At 33.4% G+C, this 16,707-nt stretch overlaps 1 protein-coding gene and 1 long non-coding RNA gene across 2 annotated transcripts; both read left to right on the forward strand.

The window, feature by feature from the left end:
- Positions 1–834: 834 nt before the first annotated feature.
- LOC129317923 (uncharacterized) lies at positions 835–7,078 on the forward strand. Its single transcript, XM_054962348.1, is given in 13 exon segments — positions 835–965; positions 1,074–1,350; positions 3,413–3,626; positions 3,722–3,812; positions 3,901–3,975; positions 4,087–4,188; positions 4,385–4,465; positions 4,556–4,650; positions 4,738–4,813; positions 4,944–5,202; positions 5,506–6,479; positions 6,695–6,909; positions 6,911–7,078. Coding segments are annotated over 12 exon segments (2,583 nt in total). The 5' UTR covers positions 835–965; positions 1,074–1,091; the 3' UTR covers positions 7,053–7,078.
- Positions 7,079–12,272: 5,194 nt separating this feature from the next.
- On the forward strand, positions 12,273–14,594 carry LOC129318832 (uncharacterized). The gene is made up of 3 exons (XR_008595320.1): positions 12,273–12,502; positions 13,549–13,635; positions 14,332–14,594. It is a non-coding gene; the product is annotated as an uncharacterized LOC129318832 (long non-coding RNA).
- The last annotated feature ends 2,113 nt before the right edge of the window (positions 14,595–16,707 follow it).

The following is a 16,707-nucleotide window of genomic DNA, read 5'->3' on the forward strand; positions in this document are numbered from 1 at the left end:
ACTAAAATGACCAGCATGCGCTAGATGCTTCTAATGTTCTTTTCGATGCCCTAGCTTCTCAATTTTTTTTCTTTAGATCATTGACTTCTACATAAAATAAGAGATACTTTCACATTTTGAAATTTTAAAATGATAAAGTTTTGTATTTTTTGTTACGATTTTTCAAAAATCAAAGGTGTAACTGTTATTTTTTAAAAAATTGTAAAAAAATATAAAAATTCACCATTTCGAGACTTCAAAATATGAAAATGTCTCTTATTTCATGTAGAAGTCAATGTTCTAAAAAAATAAAGTAAAATTTAAAATTGAGGCATTACAAAAGATAATAGATAAAAGCACATTGAAAGCCTTTAACCTGACCAGTATTTTCGTTTTCAATCCATTGGGAAAAGTGGGCATATGAGAACTGGAAGAAAATTCAAATAAATAATAAACAAATGTGAATATTTGATTATACAAAAATTTAATAATAATTTGCCATATGCAAGCTTATCCCTTTAATATATTTATTTGGTGTGCGTACCTCAAAATATTTTTTTGTAAAAAAAAAAAAAGGACAAACAGCTTGGGCTTTTTCAAGGAATAAAAATAATGTTCCATGTGGCCGATACCAAATATGTTGTCCTGGATTATCACGGTTGACGAGAATGCGTAAAGAAGTTGCCACCATTGACTGAGTCGCTTTATATATATGTATAATATTGCCGACAGACGAATAAACACCAAGGGCAGTTTCAAAGGCGTTTTGAAAATTTAATATTATTCTACCCATAAAATGATTCATAAATATTTATAAAGCCACAATGACTTCATAGTTTCACAGTTTTGCCTTGTGAAAAACGCAAAGCAACTTCATTCTGCTATTATTGTTACTCCTTCTTCCTCCTTCTTCTCAACATCAGATCATCATCGCTATATACCTACTCGCTCCAGTCATCTTCCAAACCTGATGAGGTGAAACTTGAGTAAGCAACTTTCTCATTTTATTGACTTGTTCGTTTCAGACTTTCATTGTCATTATTCTCTGTCCCTGATATGGGTTTCTTCATTGCTTCTCTTTGCTTTGTTTGGAGAAATTGAATGCGAGAGTGATGGAGAAACCAGGAGCTGGTGGAAGGCCAAAGGCAGTTGACATATGGGAACACGTCATGGTGTTGGAAGGGAAAAAAGTGAGGTGTAAACATTGTGGATTTGAATTTGCAGCAAGTGCTAATCGCATCAAATCTCATATTCATCAAATCAAGGGTCAGGGAATTCGTCTGTGTACTGCTTTTCCTCAGCTTTGCGATACTGCTTCCAGAAAAGTCACCAACAATTTGAAAGGGAAAGAAGACCTCATTGATTCACAAGGTATGGAATAATATTATTTTAGTTTAAACAATGTATGATGGGAGATTGGTACTTAGTTATCTTGTTAGGGTATTATTAGTTTAAACAATGTATTTTAGATTGTGTCTATAAGCTTGTATATTCTAAATTGGCTGTATTTTTAAGTCTGGCTGTCATTAAGAGGGATTAGGGCTAGGCTGGAAAGGCTTCACATTTCTTATTATTATACTTGAGCACATTTTGTTATTACTTTTTTTTTTTGGGCCAAGAACATTTTATCTAACAGTCAAAAGGAATGTTGTCTTGAACCTCGTGCAGAGTTGTAAAGGCCAAGCTAGCTCTTAAGGACTTACAGTTTATAATATCTTAAATTGACAATATTTTCTCAAGTTCAATTCTCATTAACAAAGCTTAGAGTCAGACTGGAAAACCTGTATTTTTTTAATTTGAAATTTTAATTATTCTAACACAAAATTTAATAAATTGTTTTATTTTTATATGTCAATTTAAAAATTAAGATAAACCAAATAATTTCAGCCATGCTATTTTGAAATATCAACAATTTCACCCACATGTTCACTGAAAAAACAAAGAAAAATGCAGGGCCTAAACAGGGTTACTCAAAGTCCTGGCTCATTTTTAATGGACTTACACTACAATAGTTTGGCGTAAAAGTCATTTTATGCTAAGATTACCCATTTTTAAAGGTTGGTTCTAAAAATACGGGGCCCAATGGGTTGATGACTTGACTCATTCAAATTGTTTAGCCCATATTAAATCTAATACTTCTGACTGTTAACAAATATTCTCACACACAAAACTATTATCAATTATGAGTGTCTATATATGTATTTTTTTTTTTAAAAGGACGTCAGGTATAAATTTTATCGATAAATTCTCGTTTATAAATTTAGTTTTTAGAAGGAAAAAAACAGAGAAAACCAGAAACTAGGACCAATACCTTATAGTATTAATTAGACTGTCTAAGAACCTATAGGCATATGAGACGCATAATATTAGTCTTGACAATAAAAAATAAATTGCAAAGATATAAAAAAAAAAAAAAACAGAGAGACAACTTTTCCTTTTGTCCCCTTTCACCCTCTTTTGCCAATTTGTTTGTTGGTGTCATTTTGCACTGTCTTCACCTTGGCGAAGTTCTAACCTTCTCAATGAAAAACTTTACGTTGAGGAAGATATCACTAATTAAATCCAGTAATGTTTGAATCTAACCATATTATTAGATATTAGATGTTTATCAGAGAAAAAGAAATACTCAAGAAGGCCTTCAATTCTACAAAATTCTAAATATTGTTTGATTTTTAATACCAAACCGTCAAACATTTAAGAAATTAATTTATGTTTAATATATAGCATTTAGCCTCTTCACACTACCTTCAGGGAATTATTTTAAATTTAGTGAAGGGTTCGTTTATTGAAGTTTAAACTGATTTTAATTAAATTAAACATAATAGAATAAGATAAAATGTTACTCAGATTAACTTTTTAAAATAATCACTTTCACGAAAAAATGTTTTAAGCATATTTTTATAATTAAGTTACCTAGGTTTTGGACAAAAAAAAAGTTACTTAGATTACCTTTTTAAAATAATTACTTTCTTAACAAATGCTAAATATTCATCAATCTTATAAAGATTTTAATTTTAGTTGAGTTAAACAACCATCGCTTATTGAACATGATCATTTCTTATAGCTTAAATAAACAGGCCTTAAATCTCCCCCCCCCCCCCCAAAATAGTGATGGCTATATACAAGGATATTTCAACATCAAGCTTTCATTGATTGACATAATATGGGATCAGAAAGGTAGTATTTAAGCAATACTTTTATTATTTGTAATATTTCTCTGCCTAAAGATCACAATATGTTTTTGTATAGTGGATTGTGATGATCAGTATATTAACTCTAAATAAGACATTAGTTTTTCATTTACTAGAGTGAGAAATGATTCATATGAACGAAGTGAGAGTTAATTTAATAGCCTAGTCACTATCAATTCAAAGCTTACAAATTTGAATTTCTGTTGTGATTTTTGCAACAAATTGACGTACAACGCATACAGATTTATCAACACTGGATAGGGCAAGAGATTATAACAAACCCAGTGAAACAATGATTGAGTGTCACATGTCCCCCAAAACAATGTGGGAAGGGATAAAGGCTCTCCAACAAACACAAATCCATCAAGAGAGGTTTCAAGTTGGCCCTTTCTCTGTTTCTCATATGGTGAATGAACGTGACTTGCAGTTGATACAATATGTTTTTGAACAATCATGGTTAGATTTATATGCATCCTTCGAGCTATATTTCTAAATAGTATTTATGTGTATTTTTTTTTAAGCTTAAATCACTTGTCTTATATTTTATTCAGTGATGAGACAATTTTCTCCTCACCACCACGTTTATATTTGAATCAATATGAATTTACCACACTTAGACCGCAGACTTGTTTGGATTCTTTGGTGAGTATTTACTTATATTTTTATTCTATTTTTGTTTTAATTAAGGTCTTGGTGGTTATTTAAAATGTAAATTTTTCTGTTTTCCTAGGTAATAGATGTTTTTGTTGATATCTTGACTGACACTGAAAGGAAGAAAAGTAAACTTCTGAATTGGTATCTTCCGGTGATGTTTTCGGTGATATCTTATTCCCTTTTTAATTGGATGATATATGTTATTCTCAAGTTTTAAAAAAAAATATTGACAAGTAAGTTTTTAATGGTTCTTTTGTTGTAGCATGTAGCATTCAATAGTGGTGATTTAAGTTTGTTCCTTGACTTTGTTGCACGACATAAAATGGAAGAGAACTACATGCCTGACTCCATATATTTTGAGAAGGTATTAAGTTATTGTCTTCTTTTAGTTGATCTTTTATTTACCATTATATATGATTTCTGTTTTTGACTATATGTGTGTGTGTATATATAATATATATCAATATGATTTGTTTGATCGCATATTACAGATGTTTATACCTGTCCATGTTGAAAAAAATTCACATGGACATTTTTATTTATACATTATTCATGTGAAGAATCAAGTTGTTGAAATATGGGATTCTCTTCGCGATCATTTTGTGGATGAAAGTGAACGTCAACAAAGAACAAATAAACTGGTAAGTGATAAATAACTGTAATATTCATTTAATTAATACATTGATATTGATATTTTAATTCTCTATATAGAATTAATCTCGTACATGTAGTTGCTTGCTATGGAGAAACTCTTCGGGGACGTTGCGTTCGCAAAATTTCACCAGAGAATGGCAAGCAATATCTCATTACAGCCTAATGATAATGGGTGAGTTTATAATTTTTTTATTCTAAATTATAAGCTTTATTAAAACAGGTGTGCATCCTGACCATATCATATTTCTTCATTATGTAGATATGATTGTGGTATATTTGTTATTAAATATATGCAACAATCAGATAATTATGTGAGCCAAAATCCTTCATTTCAGGTATGCTTGCTTGCTTGCAAACTAGTTATTGTTAAATTCTCTATAAATATTCATTCACATATACCCATGCATATGACCATAGATGTGCAAACACTCTTAATCATATAAATGATATGGACAAAATGTGTAGTTTGACAGTAATAAAGAAAGATTGGATTTGGCTTTAGAGTTGCTCAAGAGTGACTTAAACCAAGAAAGAGAAATACTATATCATAAAGCAGCAGGAAGCCATTCACAAGTTCTAGGTGAAGAAGATATAGACTCATGTGGAATTAATAGAAAGCAGGTTGACAAATGCAAAACAATATTTGATGTTGGCAAAGGGGCATATATGGAATTGGATGATTCTAATGCTAGAGTCAAGAGAAAAAATGTCAGCTCGAAGACAGGTATATACTTCAACTTAATTTTTTTTTTAACAGAAACTTCAACTTAAAGTGTATACAGCCTTTTTTGTAGTCATTTATGCAACAATTTAATTTATATATTTTTCTAACTTCTCTTAAAGTAAGGAATAGCTATCCTTATATGGTTCTGGAGTATTATCATTTTGTTTTTAAGAGATGGTGAAGAATATATAATGCAATATATTCAATTTGTTTTTATATTTTATCCTTGTCACTTCCTATATTTTAAAGAAATAATTTATATCGCCACTTCATGTTAATCGATTGTTCTATTTTTATTATAAGGATGTGTTAAAGGTTATGTATTGCCAACAACGGAGTTAGTGGGAGAGAAGTTTCAAAGTTATATCAAGCAACTATGGAAATGGATATCAGAAAAAGAGGTATCAACAATTGGGATATGGGGAATGAGAGGAGCAGGGAAAACAACTTTAGCAACTCATGTGAATAATATGCTTTTAGAAGAAGCCAGTGATACCTTTGACCATGTTATTTGGGTTACTGTATCACAAGATGATAGCATTTATGAGTTGCAAAAGGCCATTGCAAGATCAATCAATTTAGACATATCTGATGAGCATGATGTGAAAAGAATATCTGGGAAATTATTGCAAGCATCCAAACATATAAATAGATATGTGCTTATTTTAGACAATGTTTGGGATCCTATCTTCTTAGAAGAGGAGGTTGGATTTCCTATTTCGAATAATGGGATTAAATTGATCTTGACAACTCGTTCGCGGGAAGTGTGCCAAATAATGAACTGCATGAAGAGCATAATGCAAGTGGAACCATTAAATGAAGAAGATGGTTGGGAATTGTTTAAAGCAACTCTTGGAACCTATATAATACAATTTAGTAAAGTGGAGCCAATAGCAAGGACTGTGGCAAAACAATGTAAGGGTTTGCCCCTTGCAATCGTTAAGATAGCGAGAAGCATGAGGGGAAAAGAACACGAGAGAGAGTGGAGTCGTATGTTGGAATGCCTTCAAAACTTGGACGATGGGCAAAGTGATATGGACAAGTGGGTATTTTCGGTATTGAAATTGAGCTATGCTTGCCCAGATAATAAATTACAAAGATTTTTTTGGCACCCTGCAATAAGTAACAAAGAACATACTTGCGCTTCATGCAAATTGCTCAGACGCCGATGCGCCATAGACTGCATTTTCGCTCCCTATTTCCCTTCCGACGATCCCCAAAGGTTCGCCATCGTTCACATGGTTTTTGGAGCTAGCAACGTCAGGAAAATGTTACAGGTTCCTCACCACTTCCCCTGTTCTGTTTTGCTTGCTCGCAGAAACACCACACCACCTTTAGCTGTTCTTTCAAGGTTTCACCGTACTTATCTTGTACAAACACGGGACAAGACATGATGAAATTTATAATAATTACAGCATTGAAAAAGTAGAAAACCTTACTTTTCAAGTACATATTTGGTCTCATTTTGCATCTTTTATAATGAATGATTCAGGAACTTCCGGTGCACCAGAGAACCGAAGCAGTGAGCAGTCTAGTGTATGAAGCTAATGCGAGAGTGAGAGACCCTGTTTATGGTTGTGTTGGGGCCATATCGTACCTGCAAAACCAGGTCTCGGCGCTTCAAATGCAGCTTGCGGTGGCTCAAGCAGAGATACTCTGCATCCAGATGCAGAATGATCCGATGATGCTGACAAACCCAGAAATTGATGGCCCCCCATCACCCCAAGTCCTTCTTTCTCCAAAATGACCTCCCTCAGTATCTCAATTTAACTTCTTCTTGCAATGTACTTCATCGTGATCACTCTCTCAAGAGAGATAGCATCTTTGGACACGACATGTTTCTTGAATAAGAGTTTCTCACATGCTTTAGGTTTCATGGCCTTTTTTGTTCCATCGTATCCACGATTTTTTTCTGCATATATAACATGAAGGACGAGAAGTTGTCTGCACTACGATTATTTTAGTGCTACGGAGAGAAGCTGGGAGTAATATAGGGTATAGCATGTGATTATAAGTGCTAATGAGGTAATTTAGAGGGTTCTGAATCAGTAAACCTGTTTAAGCTAATGATCAAAGGTGCTTGTAAATCAATGCATTGAGACGAGGGTCGGTTGGAGTTTGGAAAAAAACAATATATATATATATATATATATTATTTTGTACTTATTAGTTGCATGGTACAAAAAAATTAAAACAGGAAAAATTCTTCGCTGGGATTAGTTGACAGCACTCACAAACTCTCGAGGGTGGAAATCTTTCCTAGCTCTGGCGGTATTGTACCTGTTAGCCGGTTTATGAATGTGAATTGGAGTTTCAAAAATACATACAGTTCTTGAAGGCAAGGCAACCTCGCCAGTTTTGGCGGGAGCGTCCTGTGGAGATTTTATTCTTTCAGTGAACTACACGTTCATTCAATCATGCAAACGAAGATTGTCAACTAATGATGAACTCTATTTCCTTCCAATACACTGCTATTTCAGTCTACATGAACGAGAAAATAACAATTTTTTTAATATCCGCATGCGCTGGCAAATACTAACAATTTCGAATAATGGTGATAGACTAATAGTGATGACGCAAAAGAGAGATAATTTTCTATATATTCTACAAAACTGGTACAATGACAGGAAACCAATAAATACATGCTGCTCATCGCAGGGTTTCAAAAAATTGTGGCATCTCGCACCGTGTAGAGTTGGTTACTTCGCAATACACCTTATTAATTAGGGATTTAATTACGTAGGTTTTCTAAATAAGACATCTTATTTAAATCAGAAGATTTTTCAGTGCGGGATGGACAGATATGACAGAGCATGGAAATGCAGTGTACTGAAGTTGCACGATGTTGGATAAATTAAAGAATAACATTTTGTTGGTGTGGGGAGGAGTGATGCGCCTTTTGTTTAGGGTCATGGCAAAATCTAATATGAATTTGACAGAAATACCGGAAAAAGGCGTGTGGCATGAAAGTTTGCAGAAAGTTTTCTTGGGTGGAAACCAATACAGAAAATTGTGGATAGCACATCTTCAAATTGCTCTAAACTTTCCGCATTGCTTTTAGATTGTAATTATGATCTCAAATGGATCTTAGATGATTTTTTCAACAGCATGCTTGCTCGTACCGTACTAGATTTGTCTCATAATGCCATTGAGCGAGCGTTTGCCCAAATCGGACTCTAACTTGGAATGCCTCATCAAATTATTGCTTTCAAATTGCTTGGTATTGAATTACGCACCGTCATTAAAAAAATTGTGGCGGTTAATATCATTGGACCTCTCGTATACCATCATGACCGAAGCACCTTGTGGTTCGAGAAAGCTGGAAGCTATTTCAACCAAGTTTTGTGACATTGAAGAGTTTATGACTATGTTATGAGTTTCCAAGACAAAGATCATGTACTTAAAAGTCATTGTCTGACGAGTTTAGCTACATTATCGGGTGTGATTGAACTTGCTATTGATGATGAGATTGCATTGCATGAGTATTCATTAAAAAAAGGTGGTTTTTTGTGGTATTGATTTGGGACAGAGTGGTGCTTCCAGAAACCTCACTAACTCAGTTGATTACAAGTGAGTGTCATCAATTTGAAGACTTTAAACCAATATGGATACCATTTACTCCATCCTTGCATAGATGCACCCCATTTTCTCACCTTATGTCCCTCGATATTCAGGAACGCAGCAGCATGAGGATTCCGATGATGTGGAAATTATTTGCACAGCTCCAAAACCTAGAGACCATTTCTGTAGGATCTTGTCAATTGATGAAAGAAATAGTTAGACAAGATTGTAGTGGTGACATTATTCCCCTTACCACCGTCACCTTCCCCAAACTGAGATCTGTGTTATCGCGTTGGCTACCGAATTAAATTCCGTATTCAGAGGAACCATGATCTGTCCTTCTCTCAAAGATTTTAGTGCCTTCTATTGTGAGAAACTAAGCCACCGATTTCAGTGCCTTCTCTCAAAGATTTCTTTTTTCGTTCTCTATATTGTTTTCAGGTTGAATCATTCCTTTTACCTTCTATTTAATTTTTATTCTCCTTAGCAGGCCTCAACTGGATGAGCATTGATCTGATACAGCAGGTCCAGTTCTCCTCCCAAATGTCAACTTTAATTTCTTTTATTAGAGTTAAAATACCATTTTTGCTTTCCATGCATTCTCTTTGGAGTACCATATATAGTTATAAGCTGCATTTCAAGGTTATATGGATATCAATTACCACAATCAAAATATATCTCCTGGTGCTGGAGTTCATGAATCAACTTTATTTTGCTTCAGAATGTCATACCTAGTGCTCATTTCTTCACTAAATGTACTAACTAATGTCATGATGATGAGTCCCTTGTTAATTGAACAAAGAGAGGCAAAAAATGACAAATTTAATATATTTTCTTAATATAATTTCACGTGATATAGTGCTTCAGTGCTTAATATGGTGCGACAATTTTAGTGGCCACACATATATCAATGATTTTGATAATTGCATTGAAGAATTGATATTTGAATTTTGATGTCTCACAGCGACTCACACATGTGATAGAACATGTACACATCTAAAATTTTTAGAACAAGTGGCAGAAAGATTTTACAAATTGTTGTAGCTAAACTTGAGACTAAATGCATTTTCAAGATATATTCCCACTCTCCCCAAACTGACATCTGCGGATATCTCCTTCAAAACTTGACTTCCTTTTATCATAGGGATATCATTTATTTGCAGAGTACATATATGAACTTTATTAATGTTTGTGTTTGTCTTATTTTTCTTTATTTGAATTTTAAATATTTGTCATTAATTTATTTTAAACATCGCATTTGTGTTTACAATTGCTCTGATTTTGCCTTTACTTGACTCTAGCGTTTGGATTTAGTCTAACACTTCATTTTAGAGAGGACCAAACTAGAATGCTGATCAATTTTGGAGTCGCTGCCAATAAAAAAAGTCCTGCCTTTTTAAACTTCAATTAATCGATCTTTTGAAAGTTTGAGAGTGCATGCATATTATTTTAGTTATATCAAGTAGAACTTTAAATAAATGTTAACTACAATTTTGTGTTAATTTATTCTTTAGAGTTCAATTCGTGCCATTCACTAGCACAAAAAGAAATATTTACACCGGTTAAAATTATATAAAACCGGTGTAGATAAAATTGGTGTAGAAACCTTATTCATATCTACACCAGTTATATAACCGGTGTAGATATCGATCATATCTATGCTGGTTGGTTAACTGGTGTAGATAATACTTAAGAAATGGAAATTATTTTTTAAAATAAAAAATCATATAGCTACACCGATTATGGATTATAACCTGTGTAAATATCTCCGGTGTAGATATGACAAATATTTTTTAAAAAAAATTAGGGGCTTTTTTTTTATAGGAGTTGATTTAAATAACCTCCTATCTAAAAAAAATGCCCCCTATTTAAACAACAACATATTTAAATTATCTACAATCCAAAAATTCATTCAACATAAGTTCCAAGTCAAAAAAACTAATGAATAAGAGTTCAAATTATATTTTTTTAGAATAGAAAAAGCAAGAGTTCAAATTATGAACACAGGCAACATCAATTATCCAAAGTCTTTAGTATAAATAACAATCAACCCTATCTTTCAAGGGTACCAAGAGTAAACTTAAAACTAAATGTTGAAAATGAATGCATGGCTTTTAAAATTCATACAAGGGTAAACAGTATAAACAATAAATTTATCAGTTTTCAAAATCATCAATCAGCGTATTAGAAAATAAATTGTTTACCAACCTATAGTTACATATTGTCACTATCTTGTTTTTTCCCTTCAAATGTTTAAGTAAATAAAACAAACCACCCAAAGTTGCTCATCAATGCCGAACACATCATAGCCTCTTTTCCATGTAAGATTTGTCAGCAATTCATAAGCATATTGAATCTGCGAACATATGTAGAGACTTGCCATATTAGCAAAATAATACAATTAAAATAGAAAGAAAAATGGTCAAAATTGTTTGATTTGCCATATTAGCAAGATTATTCATTGCAATCAGTTAAATTATTGTGTCAGAAAGTCTACCAAATATCAAGGTTTTAGAAGTGACAACTGTCAGGGACAAATTCTTCATTTGGCCTCAAAGTCACAGCATAATTTTAATCAGCCTTCAATTTTGTGAGAATTAAGATATATGTAAATTTGAATAACTCTTTTATCACACAGAGAATTTGAAAACACGGCCAAATTACCACTTCTATCTCTTCTTGGAACCACATGGACGGAGCACGTTCCTACTAACTTGTCCACTTTTGGCCAAATAAGACCTAGCCAAATCCAATAGAGTTGAACTCACCAGCTTTTGCACTTACAGAACATAAAATGCACATTTGGATATACTCAAAATCAGCATCAACACTAGCACCGGGAGAATCATCTCCACATTTTTTTTTAAAATTTTGGGTTTCGACAAAGCAAACAAGCACATCTTTAACAAAGTCTAACATACACTAGTATTTATAACTGATGCATATTTTGTGGCTAATTTTGTACAAAAGATTGATCCATTCCCATCAGATGTCAACAATAATAATCACAATATGCAAGTTATGTAAAAAAATACACTAAAGCTTATATTGTTTCTTTTATTTAGAGAATGAGGTTTTACTATAGTTAACTGCAAGTTATGCTACTACAGCTATGCTTTTTGGCACAGGTTTTCCTTCTTACTTGAGCTTTTCTATCTTCTTTTGTGCTTCTTTAGCCTAAGTAAACTTCAAAAGTGCATTTTCTGTAATGACCCAAAAATTTAATTAAAATTTAAGTTGATGGTAAAATATTTTAATAATATTTTTATATATAGTTTGCTATAAATTTACCAAGAAGGAGAGCGATCTAGTGGAACCTAAGCCAATTTGTTGTCCTACAGCTCTTGTGTTCGAATCCCTCTGAGGCTAGGGAGAAATTTTCTTGATTTCTTTTGCTTCAGTCTTGTTGGGTAAAATTACAGGTTTGCCCCTCTAGAAAAAAAAATGAGACAGAGATAAAAATCGCACGCAAGGTTCTGCTCTGCCATTCTTCTTTTTCCTTCGACAGATCTAGAACCAGCTAGCACCGCCTTTTCTCCTCCGATCTATTTTCGTTCTTCCCACTATGAGTGACGCCGGTCACTGTGATGGAGGAGCCCTCCTCTTCCGCCGTTGCATGAGTGGGTTAAGAATGTTGGACTTCATCATCTCCCCTGGTCCGCGACACAGATCGCTCCACCTCGCTCGCAGTCTAGCTCGTCTTCGCTGCTTCCGTCCATTGTTGTTGAGAAATTCCACTGTGAGTTTTTCTTTCCTTGGTCGTTGTCCTGAGCTGTTTGTGTGTGCCACTATTTGTTCTTCTCTTTTCTCCTTTTATGCTTACCGCATCTGATGGGTTTAAGGGAGTTTAAAATTTTTCTCCCTGATTCTGGCGTTTTTAATTTAAGTAGCTGTGAAGGATTGTTTTGATGGTTGTAGCTCTTTTCCCCTGCTTCTGCCTCCGTTTTTTTTTCTCCATGTATCTGCCGATATGAGCAAAGATAGAGAGGTCTCGAGTCCACTTCTCTGTTATTGTTTCTGTGTGCTTGCTCTTAGGACAGAACTGATGAAGCTTGAGTTTTTCTGCAATTTTAATGTTGGACTGAGACGGTACTTAATTAATTTAATTCCTGTGGATTTAGAATTGATATTCTTGTTGGAGGGAATGGGACTCGGGGGTTGTTTGGTTTAAATGTTTATATGGTGAATCTTTGGCAATGGAATTAAAGAGGAAGAAGTTGATTTGAGCTCGAGAATTAGTGTATGGAAGGTTTTTGATAAAAATGTTTGTATGAAGGAGTTTTATCTAATTATGAAGTTGATAAATTCTATCAGGTCTTATGAGGGTGCATTTGGTAAGGGTTCTATTTAAGCCAAGTTAGTCTTGTGGAAAAATTTTGATTATGTAGTTATGGGATGGTTAATTGAATTTTGGAAATTTCATTGTTGATGATGTAAGAAAAATTATGGTGTTGATTTATGATTCATTTTTAGGGGCAATTAAAGTATTTGGATAAAGTAAGTTATAAAATATTATTAAATTAATAGAATTTGGGTGTGCACCTTTGTAATGTATATACCTTGATTAAAATTTGGTTACTGGTGCTTGAGATGAGTTGGAAAGACAAGTATAAAATAGATAAAGCTTTGTGTGTGTGTGTGTGTAAAAAAAATATTGTAAGGGCCAAAGGACTCCAATTATTTATACGTTGGATTCATTTAAGAACTTAGTGACTCCAGTGTCTTTATGGTAAGGGAATTATTAAATTTCAGTAAAAGTCACTAAAAGTTTGTATTATTGAATAGGGGATTTGGAGAGAGAAAATTTTGGCTGGAGTAAAAAAGGAAGGGTTGAAGCTTTAAAGGGTGAATTTTGTGTTGGGAACAATGCGGGTAAGTGAATAGCGTCCCAACTGATATTTCAATAAAATTTTTACTGAAATGTTACATTTTTATACAAATCCTTTTTACAGCAACAATGTGATTATTGGATATTTTGTTGATTAAAGTATTTTTTTTTGTGAAGTTATCTTTACCAGATTTGATAATTTTATTTTATCAGTAAATATAAGTTTGGATTTTAATTATGGGATTTTTCATTCTGGAATTTATTGAATTGATACAGGAATGATTCTTGCGAGTTTGACTTCAAAATTTTTGATTATTCGATAAATGCAAGCATGAGCATTTGATATAAAATTTTGTTTTCGTGGCAAGAGCCGCATTTGGTTATTTACCTCGTGAACTTTGTGTCCACGTTTGTTAATTGTTCTGATAAGTCCCTGTAATATGAATTTGATTATTTGATGATTTTATATTCCATTGGTTTTTTAATTAGTGAATTATTTATAATTATTTTATTTTTATTTACTTTTTTGCAATCAAGTGATAATAATATTTGATATGATATTTTAATATTTCAAGATTTTATTTAAACTTTATAAAATTCTTTTATTTTTGAAGTTTATTAAATTTTATTGAAAATTGTTGCCTCTTTGAATTGCATAATTGTTTCAAACTTTTCTTTTATTCATGTTCAATTATTTATTGTTGGGACGTTATTCACTGGAAAAGATATTTTGGTCTCAGATGGTATAGTTGAACTCGTGACTCGAGATATCCACTGAGGAGTTTTATTGCTGAATTGAAGCAGAAGAATTATTTTAGTCAAATCTTAATTTGATAAAAATTTAAATTTTATCCCTACGTTGACGTCTGGCCTTAGGTGCTCCACGTAGACTATAGGTAAGATCCTCACATTTTTTAAATTGAATATCTGATTTAATATTGTAACAGTTTTTAATTACTCTATTAGTGTATTTAATTTATTAATTTCAGAATTTTTTCGATCACGGCTTAAGGGATGTGAGTTTTGTGCCTATATCTTGTGCCAGTCACACCTCAGTCTTGGGGGTGTGACATTTCTATATCAGAAATTCTGCAATTACATAAACTTCAATCATATAAAGACAATTTAGATCCGTCTTATTCTTGGACTAACCACTTTCTTACACTAATAATACATCAACATCATCGTTCACAAATATTAAACCTGGGTGATAAATTTCAACATGGACACATGGGAGATGTTTAAGAATTGACCCCACCTCATTGCTACTGGAGCCAAGTTTTTGAATCCAAACTCACCTCACAAGACAAATAGGTAGGTTCTGTCACTCCCCAGATTTCATGGATCCCACCATTACTGCCCAATTGTCCACCGTTCAAGATCCATCGATTCACCATGCTTAAAAAAAAAAAAGTTGCATTCGCATTTTCCCAAAAGAGGCTTAAACAAAGCAAAAGTAGATTCAAAGAAACTGAGCACCTCAAAGGCCAACAAATTAAAGCAAACACACTTGCCTCCCACCATAAAGGACAAGATATTCTCTAAACCCACAGAACCACAACTTTGCTTTGAAATTTAATCAACTATTGTACATTTGGCAGTTGTAATTATTTGATGAGTAATTTATTTAATCAACTATCGTAAATCTACCACAATCAATCATCATGAATTCAAAATTGGAATTCCAAAAGGACAGACTTTTGATTGGCGGATTAAGGGCTTAAATGTGATAGGGAAAAAAAATTTTGGGGATGGTTACCTATCGCGTCCGATCCCTTGTATATTCCCCCTATCCATGGTAATGGAATTCACGGAGGAGCATGAACGAATCGGAGCTGATTTCTGATTCATTGGAATCGAAAGTGGTCTTTTAACCAGTGAAGACGCCCTTAACCTTCTCCATCAAGGAAGCATGGGCTATTAACGAGGAGAAGATAGAGCGGCCGCGTCACATAGAAGAGTCAAGAGAGTAGAGGCTAACTGGCTGAATCAAGAGGGGAAGTTGAAACGAAGGCTTAGGGTTTACCTTAACAACACCGGTTATATTTATTAATAATCTAAAAATAATGTTTTAAAAAATTAAAATATATAACTGTAGTAGCCCAGAAATAATAATAACAATAAATAATATATATAATAATAATATAAATATATTAAGTTGTTTAGAGTATATTTTATTTATGTTTGGAGTAATTATGACAATATGAAGTGTTGGTAGAGTGGAAGTGTGTATGATATCCATTACTAAGATTCCAAGTTCAAATTTCTGATGCTAAATGGGATTTTATTTTTGGTTTCAGCTCCTCCAAAATTACTAAACAGCCCTCTCTTCCATTTGATTATTATTCTTTTCTCTCCTTTCCAATACCACTGTACAGAGCTGAAGAGGGACTTAGAATTTCGTCTCTAAAGCTTCAAGGTTCAACAGAAAGAAAATCACTAACCATCATCTTCCTCTCCTCCGTTTTTTCTGTGCGCAGCACCAATATATAGAAGTGAAGGCTTATCACTATTTTGATACGTCCAGGCCTTCTTTGTGCATCTGCCTCTGTTCATTTTTTTCTTGTCGTTGTTCTACCTTTGCTGTGCACATCTGGGTCGTTGGCTGATGGAAGAAATCAGGTCGCTGGAGTGGGTGTGCTGATCGCGAATCTAAATTAGCACTGAGTTCGTTTTCTTCTCGTGAGTGATGCTCTGTTTTTCCTTCTTTTTGGTTCAGAAAAAAATCTCATCTTCTTTTCCTATTTGGTTGACAGCCTCTGATCTCTCCCTCCTTTATTCTGTTCATTTGTAATTGGGGAGTGAAGGAAGAGCTAGTATGGTGTTGTGGAAGAATTAATTCATGGGTTGAGGCTGAAATATTTCTGTATTATTCTTCCCTGGTTCAGTTGTAGATTTTGTTTTCTTCCTCTGTGTGTGTGCACTATCGGCTAACTAAGGTGAGAAATTTGGCATTGTTTCAATTGTTGGTCTATTGTGCATGTGAATGGATGGAATAATGGAGTTGAATATTGAAAATTATTCTCCTTGCTGCTGAAAAACTTGAATTAAGTTGAATATACAATAAGAAAAGGGGATGATGATAGTGCAGATTAAATTCTCAATTGGAAATAATT

The sequence above is a fragment of the Prosopis cineraria genome, unplaced genomic scaffold (genome assembly GCF_029017545.1).
Source record: "Prosopis cineraria cultivar Desert tree isolate PC_DT_omini unplaced genomic scaffold, ASM2901754v1 PC8, whole genome shotgun sequence".
Lineage (NCBI taxonomy): Eukaryota > Viridiplantae > Streptophyta > Magnoliopsida > Fabales > Fabaceae > Prosopis > Prosopis cineraria.